Consider the following 25,803-nt stretch of genomic DNA (forward strand, 5'->3'; position numbering starts at 1 on the left):
GGGCTGAGACTGAAGACTGAAGACTGAATGACTGACTTCATTAGGGTTATCCAAATTCAATTACTTTGGCCAAATCATACTAATATTTTAGAAATTATTATTCAGAAATATATAGTTTTCTAAAAGTATTTCATATGTGTACGATGTTCATTTTTATCCAGAAAGCCCTGAACAATCTCAAATTTCTAAGGAATATCAAAAGAACACAGATATCCTGGGAAAATTCTGAATCATCTATCTTTCGGATATACTTATATAAATACTTAATTTTAATGAATCGTTTCAGTTGCCTTCCAGATGCCTTTTCCCAACACCAGCAAAAATCTCTGTGATCACACTCTACTAATATGTCTGTTGTTCACATATCAAAAATTAGAGCATTAAAAACCTGAAAATTGATGATGCTCAGCCATGTTTAATTCTCCCAACATAAGATCCCGTCCTAATCACAGCAGGATACAAAGCTGCCTCATACAAAATAAGAAACTTCCCAGTGGGAGAAATCATTCTTATCATTCAGATAGGAAAGATGTCAGAAATATTTGGTGCACGGGGGTCTGATTCAATGCCAGCCACTGACTGGAAATAACATGGCAGAGTTTGTTCTTCTTTAGTATTAGCTTCAGAAATCAATGTGATTAACAACCAGCACAGCATGGGCCCTGACTGGCCAGTGCGTTCAGTGGGCCTGGTGATCCTCTGTTGTGTCAGGTGACTACTCTTCAGTTTCTGGGACCTGGGGAGCTGTGAGCATCCTGGGGAAGAGTCAGGGGAGTGGGGTAAGGCACCTGATTTAAGACAGGAGCTATTTACCAACTACTTGGAAGTATTTCAGTACAGTTGACCCTTGGTATTGTAGGGGTGTTGGTTCCAGGACTCCCATGATACCAAAATCCAAAGATGGTCAAGTCCCTTATATAAAATGGCGTAGTGTTTACATATAACCTATGCACAACCTCCCGTATATTTTAAAGCACAGAAAGTTCAAGTGTTGCTTTTTGGAACTATCTTTCTTTCTTTCTTTCTTTCTTTCTGATCCTCAGTTGATTGAATCCAAGGATGTGGAATTTGTGCATAGGGAGGGCCAAGTGTATTTAATAAGGCTGGCCCCATATCAATTCTGTTCCCAAATACACAAAACATCAAAAGACTACCTCCATCATCAGGTAGTAGACAGGTATACAAGCAGCTAGTTGACTCACTCATCACAGAACCACTCTTTGCCTCATGCACCTCAGAAAAGCTTCTGAGTTAAAACTTCACATTGTCCAGATTATCTGGGAGGACTGTGTTGCACTTTGTTAACAGACACTCCTGTCTATGAGTACAAACTCCTTGATGTGAGAGATCACGGCACCCACCAGAAATGCAAGCACTGCGAAGAAAGACCAGGCGCTCCCACCTGTCACTTACCGACACAGTTACGAGTGCTGTTTTGGTTGACGACAAAACCTGAGGGACAGTAACACATCCCTCCATCTGGTGATTTGTGGCATTGGTACTCACAGCCCAAGAACGGACACAAATTCACATCTAAACAGAGAAAAACATTTTGTTAAATGAATGGTGACCTCTGGACAAGGCTGATTTGCAAGAAGTAAGAGCTTCTTCTTTCAAAATTAAAAGCTCAGTAAGCATGCAGGAGCACACAGAAAATCTGTCACCATTCAAGCCTTACTGCCATACAATGCAATAAAAGCTTAGCATACATTTTGAAAAACTTATAACTAAGTGCAAGCAAGTTATAATGAAAATGTCACCATAAGTGCCTTTACGGAAGAATCAGGTCATAAGTCTATCTTTGTGTCTACACAGTAGAAGGAAATTCCCAAGAATTCCCAAGTGACTGGACACTTTTCACTTTTAACACTAAAAAGTTAATTAACTGTGTCTAGCTTCAAGTAGTGGAATTTCAGATGTTAATTTTTATTTTCTAACTTTTGTACTAGGATTATTTAAAAGGGCTCCGAAATGAAATGGGAAGAAGGAGAAGGGGAAGGGGGAGGGGGAGGAGGAGAAGGAGAAGAAGGAGAAGGAGAAGAAGAAGAAGAAGGAGAAGAAGAAGAAGGAGAAGAAGAAGAAGAAGAAGAAGAAGGAGAAGAAGAAGAAGGAGAAGAAGGAGAAGAAGAAGAAGGAGAAGAAGAAGAAGAAGAAGGAGAAGAAGAAGAAGAAGGAGAAGAAGAAGAAGAAGAAGGAGAAGAAGAAGAAGGAGAAGAAGGAGAAGGAGAAGAAGGAGAAGGAGAAGAAGGAGAAGGAGAAGAAGAAGAAGGAGAAGAAGGAGAAGGAGAAGGAGAAGAAGGAGAAGAAGAAAAGAAAGAAAAGAAAGTCATTAAAAAGTGTCTTTTTTCAGGGAACCCTCCCACCAAAACTCTGGGGTTACAGTTACATGGCCACTGCCAGGCAACTACTCAACAATTTAGAGCACTATTGATGGAGTCAGTGTCACGGATTGTAGTTTCCTACAGGACAGACGCTGTGCACAGAGCTGATGGCTGATGGTGGAGGAATACTCTACAGCCACAGAAACAAACCAACCAACCAACCTAACTCAAAGTAGGTATCCCAGAAACCAGAAGCTCCTTTGAGTATAGCCAGACACTTTTTCCATAGGTATAAGCCAGGGAATAAAATCTCCAGGACATCTTTCGAGTCATCACAATTACCATTAAACCATTCTTCCCGGGTGAAGGGGGAAAAAAGTCATATATATTTTTAAGCTCCTCCCATCAAGAGATGGAGTCTATTTCTTCAATCTATTGAAGCTGGGCTTGGCGTGATTTGCGTTGGCCAATAGAACACATAGCAAACATGACATCATCAGAGACTTAAAAGAGCTTTTATACTAGGTCTGCCCTTTCCAACAGCATGCAAACAAGCCTGGACTAGCCTGTGCTTTTACTGCAACATCCTGAGATGTGAGTGAGCTGGTCCAGGCCAGAAGAACTATGTAGCCAACCCACAGAACTGTGAGAAATAGCAAACGTTTGTTAGATAACGCTACTAAGTCCTGGGATTGTTCATTCTGCAAACACCAACTGATGCTCTCTGTATTTGGCAATCTGTTAAAGAAAAACAGAAGCACCTTTACTTGAAAGATGCCCAGATAAATTTCCATACTCACCACAGTGTCGTCCTTCAGTGATGTTATTTTCATCTTCTCCTTCTGGACAATCTGAAATCCTATCGCAAACTTTAGTAATGGGGATGCATTTTCCAGACTTTGGACAAGCCCATTCATTTGGGTAACAGTCATAAGTACGACTAATTCTGCTTTCTGTGGGGAAAAAAAGAGGAAGAAAGAGTTATAGGCCACATGAGAGGCAAAGCCACCTCTTTTTTAATTCATGGTTAAGAGAGGATATAGATCAAGTAGGCAAGAAGTCTACAAATGACCTATATTTCACAATAAACTAATAGTTTCTAACTCTACAACTGACCTGTTATTGAGATTCTAAGGAGTGGCAAATGGCATTATTAAGTTCCACTCTTTCCATGGGAGGCAGCTCCCAGCCAGGTTGTAAGAGTAAAAAGTAGATATGGGCCTGAATTACCAACAAACTGGATGAATAATAATTCCTAGGAGAACATTCAGTTAATTAAATCATGAATAATAGAACTAGAGCTATCAAGTAATGTCAGGATTCCAAAGTTTGCTTATGTGTGTGCGTGTCGTTTTTGGCTGTTTGGTTTGGTTTGTTTCTTTAGTGAAATGTCAACAGTGTAAGAAAAACTATAATCCAAATGTAGGAACACAGCTTCTTGGAACACTGAAACATGAAACCAATGGATGTTCCCCGAACAAGCATCATTCTTATTATATCTGGGACCAGAACACTGCAGGTAACTTGCTTTAAGTGTGGGTGTTAGCAGCTTTCAAATTTTTGAAGGTACTGCTGATGATAAAAGTAGAGTGAAGGGGGTGAATATCATTGACAATTTTCTTCTCACTCCCTGGAGAGCAGCCTCTCCTACAACTACCAACCCCTAGCTACATCTCACATGTTCCCCACGTGGTTTCTCTTCCAACACTGGGTGCCAGTGACTCATTTGGAATCAGAATTTGGAAACCAAACGAAAACTAACAGTTACCAAGGTTCAAAGTCATTTTTTAAGGTTATAAGGTCTTAAGACAAATCACATTTTTCCCTGTTTTCCCTCCTTCCCCAGCCTACTTCTTTCATATAAATAAGTCTAGTTAAAATAAGAGTCTTACAGGGAAAAAAACTCAGATAGGGCTATAGAAGCGGGACAGATTGTCCTACTTATTTGGCCTTCATGGTAGGAAGGAGGGGATTACAATTTATGCTATATTTGAGTTCCAGGTGATTTTAGGAAAAGCTAGTGGAATCCCCTTTTTCTTCCCCACCCATTGATTTCCTTTATACCCAGCCAATCCAGAGACTTGTTTGCCACATAGATAATTTCTAACAAGGAAAGTAGGAAAAACAAGTTCTGCAAAACACTTTAAGAAAACATTTTCTAATTAGAATCTCTTCCCTTCCTTACCACATCCATCTTCATCGGCTTTATCTACACAGTCAGCATCTCCATCACAAACCCAATTTTGATTAATGCAGAAACCGTTGGGGCACGTGAACTCGTTGCCGAAGCAGGTTTTATAAGAACCTGGAAGAAAACGACAGCTGCACTCCAAAGATACAAATCACTGGGGACAAAATCAAAGTGCTCACTTCACAGCCCAAACTGAGCCTAAACTAGAAAACTAAAAATTTTATGCCCATTTAGTCCCTTAACTGCTTGACAAAAGTGAAAAAAAGGAGGAAGAGAGATGGAGAAAGAAGAGGAGGAGGAGGAGTTAACAGCAGCTTTGGGTACGGACATGAACTCAGATGCATCAAGATTAAAAACAAGACGGTAGGTCGTAGATTGACACAGGCCAGGGGATGCAGACTGACAAGGATGCGACAGACGTGCCAATGCCCAGCATCCTCTTACTTTACCACGAGCATGGTAATTGCTATCTAGGACCTAATGATTCTGAGGAACCCACTCCACGATGTTGCATTCTTCTCAATGTAGTTACTGAAATAAGCCCAGGTGCCAAAAAGGAAATCAGGCGGGGCCCATAGAAAATTAGGGTGATGCTGAAAATATCTGACCACCCCTTAGGCATGGGTACCAGCCCATCAAAATGGGTGTGGAAAATCAGAATCCTACATTCTGGTATATAAATGACCACAAGAAAAAACTGTCAAAACTTATTTGGAATTTATAAAGCTCTCTCATGGAGACTTCATATTCTGATACAATGAGTCCAGAGGTGGCAACAGTGAGAGAGGTGGTCGGCATTGCAGGCAACATCATGGAAAGAAACGTAGGGTCAGAGTGAAAAAGTGGAGGCAACAAAAGCCACCTACAACCACACTGAAACTTCTCTGACTTGCCAATTTTGATGTGATAAGAATTTCAAAGTAAAGAGGAGAGTTACGACCATTACAATTAGAGAACTTCCACTCCCTTTCCAAGCCCTTCTCTCACTCAGCTGTGTAGGTTATCGGACCCATTTCTGAGATATGGGTAATTCGAGGGTCCGATGATGCAATACACCTGGTACGTTTGTAGCATAAGGAAAGAATGCAAACTGTCCATCAGTCACCCTTCAGGTCTACACAATTCCTTGGAAGTTAAACAAGTCTGAGCTCAGCAATATTGCTGAGGCTTATGCCGTGGGTCCTAAAAGATACTCTGGCTTCAACTGCCGTCAGACATAGTGACTTTTTGGTTTGAAAAGAGTAGCATGTTGGTAGGGGAAAGAAAACAAAGACAAAAACACTTCTAACAGCATAACTCAATATAAGGAAGTCACCGTACTGCAAGAATTTTCATCACTGCCATCTTCACAGTCAAAGCTATGGTCGCAGACGTAGTCTTTAGCAACGCACTCCCCAGTGCCACAGTGAAACTCAGAGTGGGAGCATCCATGAGCTGCGGCACAAGGTTAAAAAGGGAAAGAAAACAGAAATTCAGTTCCACTGTAGCCATTTAATTTCATAGGAAGATTCTGTCTCGAGTTTGAAAAGAAATTCTTACTACACAGTACTGTGCTGGTAAATGTTTAATAACCAGTTCTCCAGGAACATAAAAGCCCTCACTTGTAGCGTCTGTCAATCTCCATGGTGTAAATACTCCACCATGGCTGACTTCAAGAGACCAACATGAATTCACTGAAAACAAACATGAGAAGAAATGTGCATAACTGGGTAGTATAAACTAGCTTTGGCACATTACTTACTGCAGTTAAGTTCATCAGAGACATCTCTGCAATCAGCCTTCCCGTCACACCTCTGACTAGTGTTATAGCAGGCTCCATTTGCACAAGTCTGCTGCTCACATGCTGGGTATCCTGAAAGAATGGAAATAGCACAAAAACCTTAAAGTAAGATGTTGCTTCACCATCCACTTCTTAAGTGGCTATGATATTCTAGACATAAAATGCTGAGCATGTATTGATAAACAAAAGAGACATTCTTTGGTTATCCAAAGAATGGCACAAACAGCAAATTATGAATTGGATTATATGCTTAATGTGGGAAGGACAGAGTGCTGTGAGAGTGCATAGGAGGTAGGGGGAGCCCAGGGAAGTCTCCCCTGAAGTGACTTGTGAGCTCAGAGCTCAAGAATGAGAAGAAATTGAACTTGTTTCAAAATGGAACCTTCTTTTACATAATATAAACAACATCTGAGGAAAGTTAACACACCACGACACGTGCTTTGGGAAATGAAGGGCCAGTTCTTTGGCTGGAGGGTCATAGAAAGAAAACAGGTTTAGACGTCAGGAAACCTGGGGCCTGGGGTATCACTCAGTACCTGTTTCCTCTGACTCAAGATGGTCATCCTCTCTGTGTCACCACTTCCTCATCCACACATTTGGATAATTTATTTCACAGGGTTGATGCACCTCCAGAAACAATGTCTGGTAAAGCACCGTGAAAAGCAGAGTGTGTTCTATAAGCACCAGTAATTGTTACCACGTTACAGACACATGGTCACCTCACCGCTATTCATCAAACACTCAGCCCCGGTTTTCTCCATCTCAGTGGAAAAATCAGGATGTCCCCTTGCAGGAATAAGGTGCTGTCAGTCTCTCGCCTGTGCTTCCCCTGACTTGGAACGTGTATCTCTCATGATCCCAAACTGTAGACTTCATTCTGTTGGTTGGCTATCTGTTTCCTCCATGACAGAATGAAACCTTCTGAGATCAAAGATCTTGTTTTATTCATTGAAGAATCCCCAACACTCAGTACAGGGACTGGGTAATTTCTCACTGTGCTCAAGAAATGCTTGGCATTACTATTGAGTTATACAGTTGAACTTTTTAGTTAAAAAGGCTTTTAAAAATACTTTGAACTTCTGCATTTTATGATCTTTTAATAGCCTCCCTCTCACAAGTATAGTATCTTTCTAGGTCCATTTTTTGCTCCATTAAAGATTGTTTTCCAGTATGGAGATTCCTCAAAAGACTAGGAATAGACTTAACATATATGACCCAGGAATCCTGCTCCTGGGCATATATACAGAAGGAACCCTACTTCAAAAAGACACCTGCACCCCAATGTTCATAGAAGCACTATTTACAATAGCCAAGACATGGAAACAGCCTAAATGTCCATCAACAGATGACTGGATAAAGAAGATGTGGTATATTTATACAATGGAATACTATTCAGCCATAAAAACCAACAACATAACACCACTTGCAGCAACATGGATGCTCCTGGAGAAAGTCATTCTAAGTGAAGTAAGCCAGAAAGAGAAAGAAAAATACCATATGAGATTGCTCATTTGTGGAATCTTAAAAAAAAAAGAAAGAAAGAAAGAACATAAATACAAAACAGAAACAGACTCATAGACAAAGAATACAAACTTGTGGTTGCCAAGGGGGCAGAGGGTGGGAAGGGACAGACTGGGAGTTCAAAACTTGTAGATACTGACAGGCATATGCAGAATAGATAAATAAGATTATACTGTATAGCACAGGGAAATATATACAAGATCTTGTGGTAGCTCACAGTGAAAAAAATGTGACAATGAATATATGCATGTTCATGTGTAACTGAAAAATTGTGCTCTACCCTGGAATTTGACACAACATTGTAAAATGACTATAACTCAATAAAAAAAAGTTAAAAAAAAAACTCAAAAAAATTGTTTTCATAATGATTCTCAGAAGGTCTTCTAATTTCTTTTCAATTGAGAAAAGGACATGTCTCGAAGAGCCAGGCAGCAACACAGTCCCATTCCGTGAAGCCCCACAGGGGAGGAATAAATACACACAAATGTTCTCATCTCCAGAAGTCCCAAACTAGTCTCTTACATGTTTTTAAATACTTTAATGTCGAAGTTACATATAGTCAATACTATATTAAAATGGAAGGCATTTAAAAACTGATAAAAATTTTTAAATTTTCTGAATTTTATTTTATTTTTTAATAGCCCCAGAATTAGCTAGTGTTTAGGGTTTGCTGTCTTTTCATCACTGAGATGGGACTCAGTGCAAATATACCTTCAAAGGGTCACACAACTCCATTTATTAATTCTTCCTTCAAGAGATGCCTAGGAGCCAGCTGAGTCCAGCAGGCAATTCCTTTCCCCGGTGTGCTGGAGAGCTGTTAGAATCAGTATGTCACCTGACCTTTTCAGAGTAGCAGCAAGCAGAAAAGAAATCTTAGAAGACCCGACTCTTTGCAACAGAGAATATATCAGGAGGAAAATTTATCTGGGCTTGGGTTATGGCTCCCTCATTTTAGGTGATTCTTGTAGAGATGAAGGATCCAGAACAAAGATCCTGGGCTGATCTCTTGTCCTCCCTGTCCTGCTTTTTGAGAGCCAGTCCCATAAAACTGAAAAGGGAAGAACTCAACCAGGATCCATGGGCATGAGTAAAAGTTTGCTGACATGGCTCATTTCCCCAACAAACAGCAAGGCCAGCTTGATGTCATCAGAGAGAGTATTGGAATGGTCAGAGGTCAGCAGTTTGACACTTGGAATGAAGAATGAACAGCTTTCTTGTCTCCGCCCATGCTGCTTAATGAATCTCTCTCAATCAGCTAAGGACTTGTCCCCACCCCTGCATACCTTCTGGTCTCTTCTACGCATGAGCTACCTGACTCCAACACACAAAATATTTGGGAATCTGTTTCCAAAAGCTTTTCCTTCTTTGAGTACCCACACAGAGGGAACAGGTCCAAACTGTATAGTGAACAAAGTAAGAAATGAACAGTTTCTACTTCTTTTGAAGAGTTCTACTGCTAAAGATATTAATGAGTTTCAATCTACCCCCAGGAAACAGGAAGTCACAATCCTTTGTGACTGAGAGATCTCTAAAATTTGACGTTTGGGTTTATTTGCTTGGAAAGTCTGAGTCCAACCTTGTAAACTTTTCCCTATGGGGCAAATCTATCACGTAGCTGAAATGTCCTACAGGACTTCAAGTAAAGGGGAAGTGTAATAAGAGAGGAGACAATGTACAAGACTACCAGAGAAGCTCAGCATTCGAACTTTTGTTGTAATGGAAAGATTGAGAAGTAACTGTTAACTAAAGTCAGACCTCTAAAATTTATCTGATAGAAAAATATGAGAAAATCCTTGCTCACACCACTTCTTCCCTCTCCTTTCCTTTCTCCAAATTCCAAATGATACGTGTACAAGTTTGTTCCTTGAAATCAGGAGCTACATCCATATATATGCATAAGATGCGTACTTGAAGATTTTTAAAAATATTTTCTCTGCTAAGGATTTTGTTTGGAGCAAGAAATTTCCATGCTATGGTTCTGTTTACATAATCAATGAGGAAGATGTAGTTTGAGAACCTCATAGACCTCTGGGAATGGAAACCATTCACACAGAAAAATATTAGGCACTACTCTTTATTATCTTGACAGGAAGGCTGTAAATACATTTTATTCTCAGAATTTGACAAAATAACCAAAAAGAAGACAAACTGATTCAAAAGAAAGAGAAGGCATCTTAAAAGGCAGATGATGAAACTTAAGCTAAGATTAAAAGGAAAACAAGAAGCTACTGATCTAAGTCCCGCCCAGACACCTGGAATTTTTCAAGGTCCTAGAGTCTCCTTTATAAGTTACTTTATGTTAGTCTGGTTCCATGGCAGGATAATCCAGTCAAAGTAATGATTGGCCAGGAAGAGTTTACTAGTTTGCCTACCAGCACTTAGTTGCAAGTACTATCCACAAGGTTAAATAAGCAAAAACAATAATAATTATCAATAACATGTATTGAAAACTATGTGCCAGAAACTTGTCCAAGTTCTCAACATGTAAAACTCACTTTGTCCTTATAACCACACTGTAAGGTAGATACCACTATTACTCTCTTTTTATAGGTTTTATATACATGCCTCTCTGAGGCACAGAGAGGTTAAGTAATTTGAAAAAGGTCACATGACTGCTAAGTTGGAGAGTCAGAATTCACATTCAGGCCATCTGGCTCCACAGTGCATGTTTCTAGCCACTACAATAGATACAGCTACTACTTATCTGCTTCAGAGTAATAGGGAGAAGAGAAAATTACATGAGAAAGAATGAAATTGAATGAAGGAAATAGATAATTTTAAAAAGATAGTACGAGAAAAGAGAGAGAAGACGCAAACCAAGGGTAAAGTTTTCCTTTTTCCATTCAGTTTCCCATTTGCTTTGGGAAGTCTGGAGAAGTGAGGCCAAGTCTAGACTTCAGCAATTTATGACATATTCTACTAAGGACTTCAACCTGGTATAATCTAGGAATTCCAGGAAACTCTCTGCTAGGAAACCAAGTTTTCCAAGAGTACCAGGACAAACAAGAGTCTATACCACACCCCCGCCAAAAAAAAGACCACAAAGTAGCAGGGGACCAACCTATGTTCTCAAACCTTCCCCTTCCCGTTCCAGTCAAATCCAAGTTCCTGAAGTGACTGTCATCACGAACTAGCACCTAGGGAATGCAGGAATATACAAGAGAACAACAGAGAAGCATTTTCTGCCACTTTCCAAAAATAATTTGAAGTGGCTTTCGATAAAAAGTAGATACATATTAAGATTTATAAAATGGAAATAGTAATTCAGCACCTTGGAAAGAGCAAGTAAATATGGTCTTCCCAAGGGCTGCTACAAATGGACTAACATCAAGTTTAGTCTAAGCAGCTTTCAGAAAACTGAAGCGAAAAAGGGAAACACATTAACTTGTCTAGTTTTCCGTACTGTGTTCTCTCTGAATGGCTGGGACTTAAGTTCCAAATCCCTATCTGGTCTCCATGGTGACTGACCCCAAACCTAAGTTTAAAGAGCACCTGAGAGGCCTGCTCGTAAGCTTTTGGATTTGCAGTACCTCTTTCTTTTCATGCACAGAACTATCACCAAAATCTGCAAAGGAGGTAAAGACAAACATTGTTCCAATTTCTTGAAAAATAATAAAAATCTCACATGGGCTCTGTATGTAAGAGTAACTGAGCAACAAGATGGAAAATTGTGCATCAAATGCTCCAAGGAATAATGCAAAAAAGTAAGATGACTTCTCATGGGTGAACATACATGTATAATGTGCACCAGATTTAGTGGTACTGGTTCTGTGTAGGAGTTAAGAGATTATACGTTTTCATTCTGGGCCACACGGCGCCTTGGTCCCAACCCTATCTCTTCCTCACAGTATCCCCACTGACTTATCTGGGCAGAACAAATAGGCAAAGTCTAACCAAAGAGACAGGGAGACTAGCTGTACTCCAGAATAATGAGAGTGGTACTTTCGAATCACAACTAAACATGGTGTGGCTCAGTCTCCCTGCTGGGAACCTGGCCCAGATGACTGAGTACACATCAGCAGATCAGTGCTGGGTGAATGCCAGGATGCTTGAAGCCAGATATTCCAGAGTGCTTCCTTCCTCTTAGCTAGAATTTATTCTATCCAACATAAGTTTATTGAAATCCATCTCCCTAGACACTGTGCTAAGAATTGGCTAAAGAGATTACAAGCGAAATGATAAGTGAAGTAGAAATTTCCACATCTTTTAAAAAATAATTCATTCAACCAATAATAACAGGAGTGCTAGGTACTTGAGATAAAGTGATAAAATTCATAAAATCCCTGCTCTTATGGAACTTACATTTTATTGGGGAGAGTGGAATGACAGACATGAAAATAAATGTCTGCACAGAAAAAAGTGTTATAGAAATACAGTAGCATAGAATGAGAAAGAATCATGTGAGGAGTAGCTCTCTGATCAGGTGACGTTTGAAAGAGAACCATTAGGTTTAGCAAAATGGAAGTCACTGGTGGCATTGAGAGGAACTTTTTGGGAGATCTAGAGATGAAGGACTGTTGTCAGTGAGTTCAAGAAAGAAAGAAGGAAGTCAGACAAGACAGAGAAAGACAAATATCATATGATATCACTTATATGTGGAATCTGAAAAGAAATAATACAAAAGAATTTATTTGCAAAACAGAAATAGTCTCACAGACATAGGAAACAAACTTACGGTTACCTAAGGGGAAGGAGGAGGGGCTAAATTAAGAGTTTGGGATTAAGAGATAACACATTACTATACATAAAATAGATAAACAACAGGGTCCTACTATATAGCACAGGGAACTATATTCAATATCTTATAATAACCTATAATGGAAGAGAATCTGACAAGAATATATATATGTATATGCATAACTGAATCACCTTGTTGTTACATCTGAAACTAACACAACATTGTAAATCAACTACATTTCAATGAAAAAAAAAGATAATATAGCAAAAAAAAAAAAAAAAGGAGAGGAAATGGAGTGGTTAAAGACAATTCTAAGTAACTGTTGTAAAAGAGAGCAGAGAAATTGGGCAACAGCTGAGATGGATATTAGGGTATGAATGATGTGCTTGTAATATGAAGACTAAGAAATTTCTCTTTCTTCAAGGTTTCAGGGCTCTGAATCTTATCTCAAATGTAAAAATGCTAAAAAGGTCCATCTGTGACATGATATGCAAGATGAGGTCAGTCTCTCTGCTTTGTCCTTCTCACCTCGAGCAAAGAGAGTAGTAAGAGCAAGGCTCAGTGGGACTGAGTTAGATGCACAAGTCCGTCATCAGCTGTCACCATCCACAGAGTGACTTTATCCCTCCTTTTCAATGCCTCCCAATCATGCCCCTGGTTGGAGTTTCAGCAGTTAAGATATATAAAGTTAGATATATAAAAAAAATTCTAAAGAACAGAAAGTCAATAGAAATAAAACTTTGGAGACAAAGCAGCCCCAGTTGCAGGCAGACCAAATGCTGCTGATTACCAGCAAGAAAGCCTTCATTGTAACAGGGATTTGACCCTTTCTTTGGCATTCCTAAGTAACAAAAGAGAAGTACCACAAACCAATGATAATTAGCAATAGTTTTACACAAAAAGCATTCTAATATGGTACTTGATAAAAATGAAATAATCTGTTTACTTAACTTTAAGGGAAAAAATGTACTATTTTTGAGCAACTGAAAGTCAGTGCAATATATTAATTGAATGACCCATAATTGCTGCATTGTTCTGATGTTTATCTTAGACTCTGAGCGAGTGGGTTTTCCTTGGTGCTAATCCCATTAAAAGTAAAATGGATGGCAGTTTCAAATCTCTGTTCCTTAAAAAAATAATAATTGGCAAGCTGTTTAATAGCAGGGGCCACTTTATAGATGGCCAGATTGAAGAGTAAAATGAACTTTTACCTATTTCACAGCTACATATGTATCTGTGTGTGTACACACACACACACACATATATATATTCAGAAAGTTCTCAAACAGTAGAATAACCAAAAATTCCTTATGTATATAGGAACACAGCAGACAAAAACACAATAAGAAGCAATTTATTTCAAAGATAATTTTTTTACTGAGACCTTAATATCCTTGCCTGCCTTACCATCTCACCCATTCTCTTCCCTCTCTTCTGTGTAAGCAGACACTTACACACCATTCTTTGTTCTATACAAGGAGTGCATGGAACAGACACAAGATGTTTTATCCTAGGAACTCAAGATCTTGATCTTAGAAGCTTGAATGGGTAAGAACTGTAACACAGGGGCCTGATCTAACAGGCAGGACTATAAACAATTAAGTTCTTTGCAGTTTTCCAACATCCATTACCAGATTTAAGTGGTTTCCAGCACCTAGAAGATCTGTTCCTATAGATAACCTTATTTCTTTTTTTTTTAACATTTTTTATTGATTTATAATCATTTTACAATGTTGTGTCAAATTCCAGTGTTCAGCACAATTTTTCAGTCATTCATGGACACATACACACTCATTGTCACATTTTTTCTCTGTGATTTATCATAACATTTTGTGTATATTTCCCTGTGCTATACAGTGTAATTTTGTTTATCTATTCTACAATTTTGAAATCCCAGTCTATCCCTTCCCACCCCCTGCCCCCCTGGCAACCACAAGTCCGCATTCTCTGTCCATGAGTCTATTTCCTTATTTCTAAGAAATAGAAAAATAAAAGTCATATTTATAAGCCAATTCTAAGCTTGTCCACAAGCAATTTTCCTAGGCATCATGACTGCAGAAACAAGAGAATAAAGTGTCACGCATGCCTCATGAAAATGATTTCTGGCCAAGCCTCACTTAATCCTTCATCATGTGGGAACATTCTAATTTAAAACAACTAATAAACAGCTACTATATATCTGAAGTGACATTTAAAATAGCTAAGTAACTCTATGGCTTAATGGATCTCAGCGATGACCATCAATGGCTGCTACCATCACAAAGAGAGAGACATCATGTGCGTCCTGATGGAAATACATACCTTTATAAACAAAGTGTTGTTGCCCTTACACACACACATTCTTGCAACTGTTCAAGCCTCTAGACTAGTGTTACTCTCAACTGGAGCAGAGAAGGGGGAATTTCACTCCCAGAAGACATTTGACAGTATATGGAGACAGTTTTGGTTGTCACACCTGGGAGGTGCTGCTGGCTTCTAGTGGACAGAGGCCAGGGATACTGATGGCCATTCTACAAGGCACAAGACAGGTCCCACAGTAAAGAGTTATTTGGACCCAAATGTCATTAATGCCACAATTAAAAACCTTACTCTAGATCTAGCTACCAATTTTCAGGAAATACGGGGACAGAAGAACATGTTAAAGGACATCAGGGGATGCAGTGAGCAAAACCCAGACTATGGGAAACTCCAGGACAAGTGGCTTGGGTTTTTCAACAAATAAATTCCAAAGTATAAAAAACAGCAATGGAAGGCAAACCTACAAAATTAAAAGACAGCAACTAACTACAACATACAGATTTTCTTTGGATTTTTATCTAAATGACAAACCAACTGGGGAATTTTTTAAACTGGATAGACACCTGATTGCTTTAGAGGACAGTTACCAACTTTTAGGTGTGATCATGATACTGTTGCTATGTTTCAGTCCTTATGTTTTAGAGACAGGTATTGAATTATTTAAAGACAAAATTATATGACATATGAGAACTGCTTCAAAATCATGGGGAGAAGAACAAAGAGATACAGGTAAGACAAAATTAGCTGCGAGTAGATTGATATAACCAAGTGAAGAGTACAAAGACTTAAATAATAATTCACTCTGATTTTGATTACATTTAAAACCTTCCATCATAAAAAGCTTTAAACAATATTTTTTAAATAATAAAATAGCTAAGTAACCTACAGGCAAAAAAATGCTTTGTAAACTTCTTTTACTAACGAAAAGTATCCTGAGAGCATGGGCACAGGTTAATATCATTTAATACCTCTGTAAAGTGGGGACGGTCATCAAGCCTGCCTTCTAGTATTGATGTGAAAATTGCATAAGATGATGATCGATGCCCTGTGAATGACAGTCCCCTTTCCCACTTCCCACAAGAGCTCCAAACAAAGAGAGAAAACGAAATGAGGCCAATCCTGCCCCCACTATACTGGCACTGTCTAAAGACTTTGATCCAGGTCATTCATTTCCGTCTTGTACGAATCTGGCTGTGGCCGGGAGATCAAAGCACTAACAAGGAAGTATGAAGATTCTTTTTTCATTTCCTCTGATTTGTTAATTTTTTTATACTTCTCCATAAATAACACATAACAATAAATAAACAAGGTAGAGAGAAACAGGAAGAAATACCTCATTGTAAAACCTCCTTTCGTGTGTGAGATTCGAGGGCCATGAGCCCTAGAAGATTCATGACTTGTACGGTTCCAGAAACAACGAGTTTTAACTCTGATTCAACAACTATTTGTATGTACTTTAAAAAACAAGCAAAATCTTGATTAAGAATTCCTGCCCAGATATTTTATAAAGCTCACTTCCATTCCTTCATTCTTCTCTGTAAGAGCTGCTTGAATGCTCATACCCTGCCAGCTTTTTTCCAGAAGGTCTATCAGCAAAGTCATGAGGCAGTTGTATTGGTGACTTGAGACTTGGCTCCAGGGTGTTCACATGGAATAAATCCAAACAGTCTGTTTTGGCTGCCTTTTACTTTCCCTAAAATAGCATTTCCTGCAGTCTCATTGCATTTGTAATAAAGCACTCATTTTTATCCACTTGTAAATAAGGGATAAAGACACAGACTGTTGGCTAGTGGCACAGACTTCTGGTTCTGTCTTGCACAGGGTAGGACTTCCTCCTTCTGTAAATAAAGTCCTTCATGAAGTGCAATCACTCACCAGCCTTGGAACCAGAAGACGAGCCGAGCTGTAGCTCTGCCACTCACTGTATAACCTTGAACAAGCCACTCTGCCCTTTGCTGGTTCAGGTACTACATTCATAAGGTGGGGTAATAATACTGGTCCTGTTTTCCCCATTGAGGGGCCTAATAAGAATAACCACTGGAATTTACATAACACTTTGAAGTTTACACAATACTGCAAAATATAATATGATTTGTCTCTACTATTAACCAAAAATATTTTCTTTATTTGCCATAAGAAAGAATTTATTGTTTGCTCTACAAAGTACTCAAAGGAGAGTCCTGGACTCTGGACTTGCTATTTCTGTCCTCTAGAAACACACTCCCATCTCTAAAATTGCTGGTATTAAGCCTAAATTGTCTGCAAATCTTCCAAACTGAAAGAAGACCCAAATTAGAGGCAACATAGTCTCTCTCAAAAGGAATACATAAGTTGGAAATTATATCAGAACAGAACTACACCAGAAACTCTGCTAAGAAATGGAGACATAAAAACAAATAGCACAGACTCCTCTCAAAGGAAAATAACGTAGAATGGAAGAAAGCATTAGAGAAGTGTTTTGTCTTTTTTGTTTTGTTTTAATGTACAGTGTGTTGATGTGGCTACAGCATGAATCTGCACCCGTTTGAGCCTCAGTCCTTCCTTTTTACATATACAAGTACTTCTTCCATTAACAGTACACTTTGAACAGTACAGTGAATAGGAACAATTTGCTCATAACCAGTTTATGTTAGCTCCCACCCAAGGCATGGCACCACACTGGGAAGTGTAGCAATATATTACAGAATATGGTTCTTTCATTAAGAAGCATACAATATACCAAAGGAATTTAGGGACAGTCCAGAGAACTAAAATCATATCAGAATGATGGGACAATAAAGAGTTGTCCCATGAGAATACAATAAAACTTAAATTTTTAGTTGAAAACATAGTAACCAAGAAGTTTATGTTCAAGGTTTATAAGGTACACAAAATCTATCCACTGATTATCGGAATCCTAGAATATTAAAATAACTCCTTGAAGTTTGAAACATAAATTTTAGAGCTAAAGAAAACAGTACTTTTACTCAGCTCATAATAAGCTTATGAAATGCAGTATACCAGAAGGAAAGCCAGGGGAAAATGTATAAAAACTCAAGGACGCTCTGAATAAATTCATAAAAGATAGACTTAGAAGGACTTTTAAGAGAAACTGGGTATATCTGAGACTAAAGGTAGAGCCAGACTGACACAGTAGAATAATCACTATATTCTCCTATTCTAACAATTCTATACAAACCTCAAGAGAGACAGATTACTCTTTATTCATTTGTAAGAAGTAGACCATGCACTATGATTGCACTCTCTTATTTTGGTTACAATAATATTTAGACATTATATGTAGAATGCAGTGATTTGTAATGCTTCATCTTGTGGTTTTCAGTTACAAATTGACAGAATATTCTTCCATCACAGAGAAAGCCATTTGCAAAACGTAACACATTTCCAAAGGTAATCTGGAAAATATCAAGTCCATAAGAGCAGAAGAACTGAGACATTTTACCTAGAAACTTATCATGATAATGTAATAAAAGTTAACATTGACCTAACTGGATTCTGTACTCAATGACTTTCTCCGATTCTATGTTAATGTTAAAAGTTTCTTACTTCGAAACATACAGAAAGTTGATGTGCTAAGGCAGGATACACTGAGAATGTCTTGCTAAAAATAAACTTCTATCAGAACATCACCTCTAATCCACAAAAGAATCTGCCAAGAGATTTTAATAACAAGAGGCATATTGTAGGCATTTCTGTCCATCAACAAATTGATTAAAATGCTGAAGGGACAAAGGTGAAATCAAATACAGTGCAAAGACTGAAAGGGACTCACGGCAGTTTTTCTCATCAGTTCCATCAACGCAGTCTACGGCATGGTCGCATCTGTATTCCTCGGGGATACATTCACCATTGGAGCAGGTAAACTGACGGCTTAAGCAGGTTCTCCCAGCTGTGAAGGGAAAAAATATTACTTTATAATTACTGAAAAACACAGACTACTTAACAAACATGACAGTAACATTAACAAACTTGAATGAGGAAATTTGCAAGCAAAGTAGACCATATATTGAACATAAAGTTCATAGGGTCACAATGTAGGGTATCCAGCTACCCTAAAGTAGACACCTTACAATGTGAAAGCAAAGGTGTCATTATCAGAATACTATCAAAATGCCCACAGAACTGTATCAACACTCAAGCTTATTAGTGTAGACAATTATATTATCGACATACATTGAGAATACAATATAGACTGAAAACCTATACAGCAAAGAGGATGAATGAAGTAAGAATTTTGCAGGTATAGGTATTATTCAAGGATCAGTAAGGTCACTCTCATCAAAATGCTTGTTTAAACAGGAAGGAAATATGCCAAAGAGTAAACAATGGTTATTTCTGAGTATTAGGAACATGGGTGATTTTATTTTTTTTCTTTAAAGTTTTCTCTACTACATAAGCTTTCTATGTTGAACATGTATCAATTTCATAAACAGAAATTTAAGCTAGCTTGACTTTATCCTAAGTTGATTAGGGTAGATGAAAACAGAGCATCTGTAGTTTATCAAATTTGCCTCTGGATAAAATAGATAAAATCAAATGAATTGATGCTCCAAACATCATGTGGATTCTATTCTGTGAGTCTGAGGCAGGAATTATGATAAGACTTTTTAATTGTCCACATACAAAGAAAAGTATTTGGGGCAAACGTGATATGATAAAAAATTAGTAACATAAAGTTTAAAATGCAAGAGTTATGAATCCACACTCATTTAAAATAGTATGAAACACAGTTTATCAGTTACTGCTATATAGTTATCTCCAGTCTCCCCAGGCAGTTGCCCCAGTAGTTCCCATGCCATCTATACGGTATCATTAGCAAGGCGTCATCCACCACACATTGCATCACAATCTCCAGCTCAGCCTTCTTCCTACTCTGTGTGGGAAGCAAGGAAACATGGAACTAAAATGGCATATCTAGTCAAAAGAGAAATAGCCCATCATTCATTCAGTAGCCATTTATCAAGAACCTCCTATTTGCCAGACTGAATACCAAGCCTTAGGGATGCAAGCTGAAGCAAGCATAGTCATTGCTCTCCAGAGAGTCACAATCTAGCACTGAGTACCCACTCCACACTCTGCAGGTCACCCCTTTCCTGGAGGCCCTTGGAGAGGCCAGCCAGAGAACAGAATAGCTCAGACAGATTTCCTAGGAGCAAGGATTTCTTCCTGCGCCCTACTATGCCTGCTCCTTTTTCTTCCTTCTTTCAGTACTTCTGAACTACTATACACCACCTCCCACTTTCAGACCTGGGCATCCCCTTTCGCCACTCCACCTCAAATCCTGATGCATAACTGGACCTGATTTAGATATGCCAAGCTCCTTCCGGCCCAGATTAGCTCCTGTCCATGCCTTCCTCAAGACCACCATTTGTCACCACTACCACACTCCCCAGCCCTCCATAGTTTGCTGGTTTCCCCTTCACCACTTTGTCACAAGGATCACCACCCCTTTGTGATGGCAGACCTCATGACCAATGCTGACAAGCCCTAACTATTTAATTATACAGTCTTCATTTTATGTCTACACCAAAGTCAAACTCATGAATATTTTGAGAATTTCCGTTCTCTTCCTCAAAAGAGGCATCCAGTGGCCCGACTGAAAGAGTTCACACTCAATGCTGGACATAAAATTCCTGGACTAAATTCCAATTTTTTAGAAATACATCCAGAACCTACTGAAGCCCATGGCATCTCCACTGCTAGTCACCTAGCAACTAAACAAGTTCCCACATGAAGTAGCTATCCAAAACATCTGTTTCTTCTTTGATCTTTGTGGACAATGACTATGTGAAAATTCAAACTGGATCTTGGCTATCTCAAAACTAACACAGAGTGATGCAGATGACAATGATTTGTGGGATGTGCATTTGATGAAACAGAATGTGGGAAAATTCAAAGTTGAATGCTACACAGTGGTCAGAGCTGGGCTCTTCCAGAAGACCACTGAGGTCAAGAGTCTGAGGTGGTTCATTACAGCCTTGTATCTTCCCTCCAACTTCTATCTCAGTTCAACCTAGGCTCGTTAAAAGGTTTTTGTTTTGGTTTGTGTTTTTTTATTTTCTTTGTCTTATAAAAAAAATACATGGAAAAGATGTTGATGTTCTCTCTTCTACATGTTGAGAGTTGAACTATGGAAATGTAAAATTCAGGACTTTAGTGGGGAGGGTCTAGCTCAATGGTAGGATGTATGCTTAGCCTGCATGAAGTCCTGGGTTCAATCCCCAGTAGCTCCATTAAAGAAAAAGGAAGGAAGGAAGGAAGGAAGGAAGGAAGGAAGGAAGGAAGGAAGGAAGGAAGGAAGGAAGGAAGAGAGAGAGAGAAAGAAAGAAAGGAAGAAAGGAAGAAAGAAAGGAAGGAAGGAAGGAAGAGAGAGAGAGAGAAAGAAAGAAAGGAAGAAAGGAAGGAAGAAAGAAAGAAAGAAAGAAAGAAAGAAAGAAAGAAAAGAAAAGAAAGGAAGGAAGGAAGGAAGGAAGAAAGAAAGAAAGGAAGAAAGAAAGAAAAAGGAAAAGAGAAGAGAAGAGAAGAGAAGAGAAGAGAAGAGAAGAGAAGAGAAGAGAAGAGAAGAGAAGTATAACATTCAGGACTTCTGCAGCTTTCACGCAATCATGAAAAGCCAAGAAGCTAAAAGATGGTAGGGCAGAACAGTGGAAGAAAACTGGATGATATTATTGATCCAAGGAATTAATCAATCCTGGAACAACCCTACATTTAGGCTTCCTGTGTGAGATAATAAATTCCTTTTTTGTTTAACTTTTTGAGTTGTGTTGTTCATTCTTTGCAGCTAGAAACATCCGCAATGATACAAGAAGAATTTTAAATTATACAAATATTCTTAAGAGAAAGCAAAGGAATGATACTCATGATATACTTACTTCTCATGTGTTGCCATCTTATATTTACCCAAGATTACGCTCTCATCCAAAATTATTTAAGCCCATTAAAACACTCTTTTCCAGTTTGATCCCAAAAGAATTCAAATTTAAGGGTTTCTTCCAGGTTATTGCCCTGAACCCTCTCAATGTCCGGGAATAAGCAGTTGTCAACATCCTCTTTGTTCCTCCTATTTATTTTTTTGTCCCAGCTCATCCTGTAGCAGCAATCACTGGAGCAACCTCCAATGGTGCCTCCAAAGGACCTCCACTTCCACTCAATCAAAAAGAGGGTTTAATTCTGGGACAGAAGAGGTGGAAGGTTTGAGTGCAGAGTGTGCTGCAGGAGTAAATGGCCAACCACAGAAATGAAGACCCCACAGATAGATACCAATAAATGTTTTATTTCCTTCTTAAGTGTAACACAACCTGAATTAAATACTGGGAATCTATCCATTTCCAAATCACTGGGATGTATGTATAATTCTTCATCACACTCACGCTTTCAAGATTATCCAACCCCTGAGTGAAATGGCTGGCATGGGTTCCCTTGTCCTTTAAGGCCCCACTCATCATGTATAAACACAATCATTCCATTGTGTTCTGTATTTGTAACAGTTTGGAATTTAAAGTGTCCAAAGGTCTAAAACAGGCTCCCTCTACAAGCACTTACGGCAGTGCTGCTGTTCATCTGAGCCATCCTGACAGTCCTCCTCATCGTCACACACCCAAGAGAGAGGGATGCACAGTCCTCCACTCTGACACTGGAACTGGGTGGAAAGGCAAGTAGAGCGAGCTACAAAAAAACAGGGAAAAAAACTCATTACGTCAACCTTCCACCTTATTACACCAAAAAGCAACGCTTATTTCAAAAGAAGTATGTCAACTCCTGCTCAATATATTTGAGGGTGAACGTGAAAAACCTTAGAGCCTGTGGACTTCAATCAGTGTTCACTGCCAAGTAATCTCAGCAGTGGGATCACAAGAAAATGATGGTCCAAAGCAATACAGAAATACAGAGAATAAAATGAACAGCCCAAACACATATACATACAAAGCTATGACAAAAGATTAAATTAAAATTTTAATTTAAACAAAATCAACCATGAGTTGATAGTTATTAAATTATTTGTAATGTTTTGTAATAATGAATAGTGAAGCATCACGCTAAATTGGGAAATCCATGAGATTTGGAAAATAAGACCCAAAATCAAATTATTATTTCCACAATTTACTTGCTTTAAAATCTTCAGCAGGTTCTTTGAGTCTCAGTGTGCATAAATGGGGACTATACTTTTCTCATGGTTCGCTATAAAATATAAGTAGAATAATGTACATGAAAGTGCTACATAAATTAGTTGCTATTTCTTTTGTCACTGGTATTGTTTTTATCATTGTTATGGGACATTGACAAATTGTTGGTATAACTGTTCATTTAGTCCTTTATCTCAGAATACACTGTTCTTGACTTTCTGCTCCTAGTGTTTAACCTAAAGTAAACTCAGTAAGGGGGAGGGTATAACTCAAGTGGTAGAGTGCACGCATGAGGTCCTGGGTTCAATACCCAGTACTTCCTCTAAGAATAAGTAAATAAACAAACCTAATTACCTCTCCCCACCATAAAATAAAGTTAAATGAGCTCAGTAAGCTCAGAGGACGCAAACAGAGAGCACATGATCTTTACTCTATAATAGAGCTACTCCTTTGCTCAAAGTGTGGCTTCCAGGCTGGCAGCATCAGCATCACCTGGGAGCTTGTAGAAATGCAGAGACTCGGGTCCCACCTCAAACAGATGGAATTAAAGCCTGTACTTTAACACGCTCCGCAGGAGATCCATTTGTGCCTGAGAGTTTGAGAAGCACTTCTAGGACTTACTACCCACACTTCTCCCATTTTCAAATGCATCGTCGTCCAGACAATACACCGAAGTATTCTCTGCTGTGCCGTAGGAACCCTTATCTGTTCACCTATCAGAATGAACGGAATTGCAGCAGTGTGATTGATGGAGTATGGCAAGGTAGGAGAGCGATGAACGGAAGGCTTGGGATTTGTGCATAAATGATTTAGCTTCTCTATGCCTCAGTTTCCTAATCTGAGACCTACCTGGGAATTCTGCTGAGATCACTAAACAAAGGAATATGGGAAAGTGATTTTATAATTAGCTATAAATTAAGAAGTTAAATTTGGGGTATACAATATTTTCGTATTTTTAACTGTTATTTTTAAAATAATCATAAACCACACTAGCCACTTGTGATCTCTTTACAGTAATTCACACAAGTTACACTATATCTTTTGTATAAAAACAGACTATTTCTTGAATTACAAATCATAGTAGTTTAGACAACATAATTTTTTTGCTCCTGTTGGTGCACAAAATTTCCAGACTGAACCATCTGAAATAATCACCTATAGGCTTCAGAAAACAGCTTAGAAAGTTGGTTCCATACCAGGGTCATGCACAAAAGGGACTAAAACAATTATTAATGCCATCCGTTCTCTATCTCAAAAGATTGGAGCTCATCCAATCTGTCACTAAAGGCACAACTCTTTCTCTCTGTTACAGCTGAAATCACCATGAAGCTCCTCTGTGACTCAGAACAGAGCTGAACCTGGCCCCTCTCCACTTACGGCAGCCAATTTCATCCGTGCCATCCATGCAGTCTCTGACTCCATCGCACCTCCAGGATGCATCGATACAATGACCCTGGCCGCACCGAAACTCATCACTGTGACATTCTGTAATCACACAAGCAACAGAAAACTGGTTTAGAAACTTACCCACACAGATATTTCACCAAAGAAACAAATTTTCAGTGAAAATAAAAAATTATTCAACTAATTTTTAATCAAAGAATGTAAATTACTTATACAACTAGGAAAACATTTTTAGGATTATATTCTGTTTCACGTCTGCTGGAATAAGGTCATTTGCATACACAGCTGACGAGAGTGCACCTTGATGTAACCAATCTGGAAAGCAATGTGACAACAGGTATTCTGCTTTTTGAAAGTGTTTATTCTTTAACTTAATACTTTTACTTCTAGGCATTTTTTTCCCCTAAAGGAACTAACCAGAGAATTAAACAAAGATCTAAGTGTGGAGATTTTTAGCACAACACTACTTGCAATAAAGGAAACTGCAAACCTCCTAAATGTCCAAAAACATGAAATGATTAAACCTTATATCAATAGATAGATCTTTCTGTCTGTAGATATATACATATATTTATATAGGCATACTAGGAACTCATTGAAATAGCTTCTAAATGATTTGGAAAAATATTTGTAATATAATGTAACAAAGACAAGGATGCCAAATTTTACCTGTAACAGAGTTATAAATAACAGAAAAAAAGCACAGAAAAGACCAGAATGTTAAGGGTGGTTATCTCTGATTGATAACATCATGAGTAACTTTTCATTTGGGTGACTGTGCTTTTTTCACTGCTCCCCACTATAGTTTTTCAAAGCACTTTTTTATTGCTAAATCACATACAGCAATTTATGGTCTTTCATTCTTAGACACAGATCAGTATTTTGGCTGTTTGTTTGTAACTTACTTGTAAGATACCAGGTCTGTAAGCTCTCCTCTGCCAAAAAAAAATTTTTTTAAGGCCAAAAAACAAAAAATCTCTGCAGCCAATCAAACTGCACAAACTTCGCACCAAAGTTGCCACATTTCCAAGTGGCAGTGATACCCCACAGTGATACACAAAAAGAGAATATAACTTAAACAAGGTCACTTAATTCATCCAGTATATCCTGCAGTCTTTCTAGTTCTCTTCCTAATTTGGCATTTGGAGATCCTCTGAGTTTCCCCAAATGTCTGACCAGCGACTTCCTCATGTATTATGTGCCAAGTAGGAAACTTTTTCAAGGCAGCAGCCAATACCAGCCCAACTTGGAGAAGACCCAAAATTATTCTTTCACAAATCCATGGTGGTAGAGGAGTAATTTAGGGGTTGGAAGAATAATTTTATTTTCCCCAGGTATTTAAGCAATCATGCTAAACTACCCATGTCAATGTTTGACTAATTAACCTAAAATCACATAAATATACAGATCAATTACCTACTCCTAAAATAAATAAACAATGTGCTATCCTGTCTTGTGTAAATGCAGGCATATCAACAGCATGACAT

General features: G+C 38.5%; 1 protein-coding gene across 1 annotated transcript in view; it reads right to left on the minus strand.

The window, feature by feature from the left end:
• The window catches only part of LRP2 (LDL receptor related protein 2), a 180,528-nt gene that overhangs the window by 120,947 nt on the left and 33,778 nt on the right, over positions 1-25,803 (minus strand). Inside the window, exons 2-9 of the mRNA XM_072961113.1 lie at positions 24,290-24,397; positions 22,332-22,454; positions 18,562-18,678; positions 6,254-6,364; positions 5,833-5,946; positions 4,507-4,626; positions 3,122-3,274; positions 1,414-1,533 (exon numbers count right to left, since the gene is read on the minus strand). Coding sequence (XP_072817214.1) covers positions 1,414-1,533; positions 3,122-3,274; positions 4,507-4,626; positions 5,833-5,946; positions 6,254-6,364; positions 18,562-18,678; positions 22,332-22,454; positions 24,290-24,397 — 966 coding nt within the window. The remainder of the gene's footprint in view (positions 1-1,413; positions 1,534-3,121; positions 3,275-4,506; positions 4,627-5,832; positions 5,947-6,253; positions 6,365-18,561; positions 18,679-22,331; positions 22,455-24,289; positions 24,398-25,803) is intronic.

Source organism: Vicugna pacos, chromosome 5 (assembly GCF_048564905.1).
Source record: "Vicugna pacos chromosome 5, VicPac4, whole genome shotgun sequence".
Lineage (NCBI taxonomy): Eukaryota > Metazoa > Chordata > Mammalia > Artiodactyla > Camelidae > Vicugna > Vicugna pacos.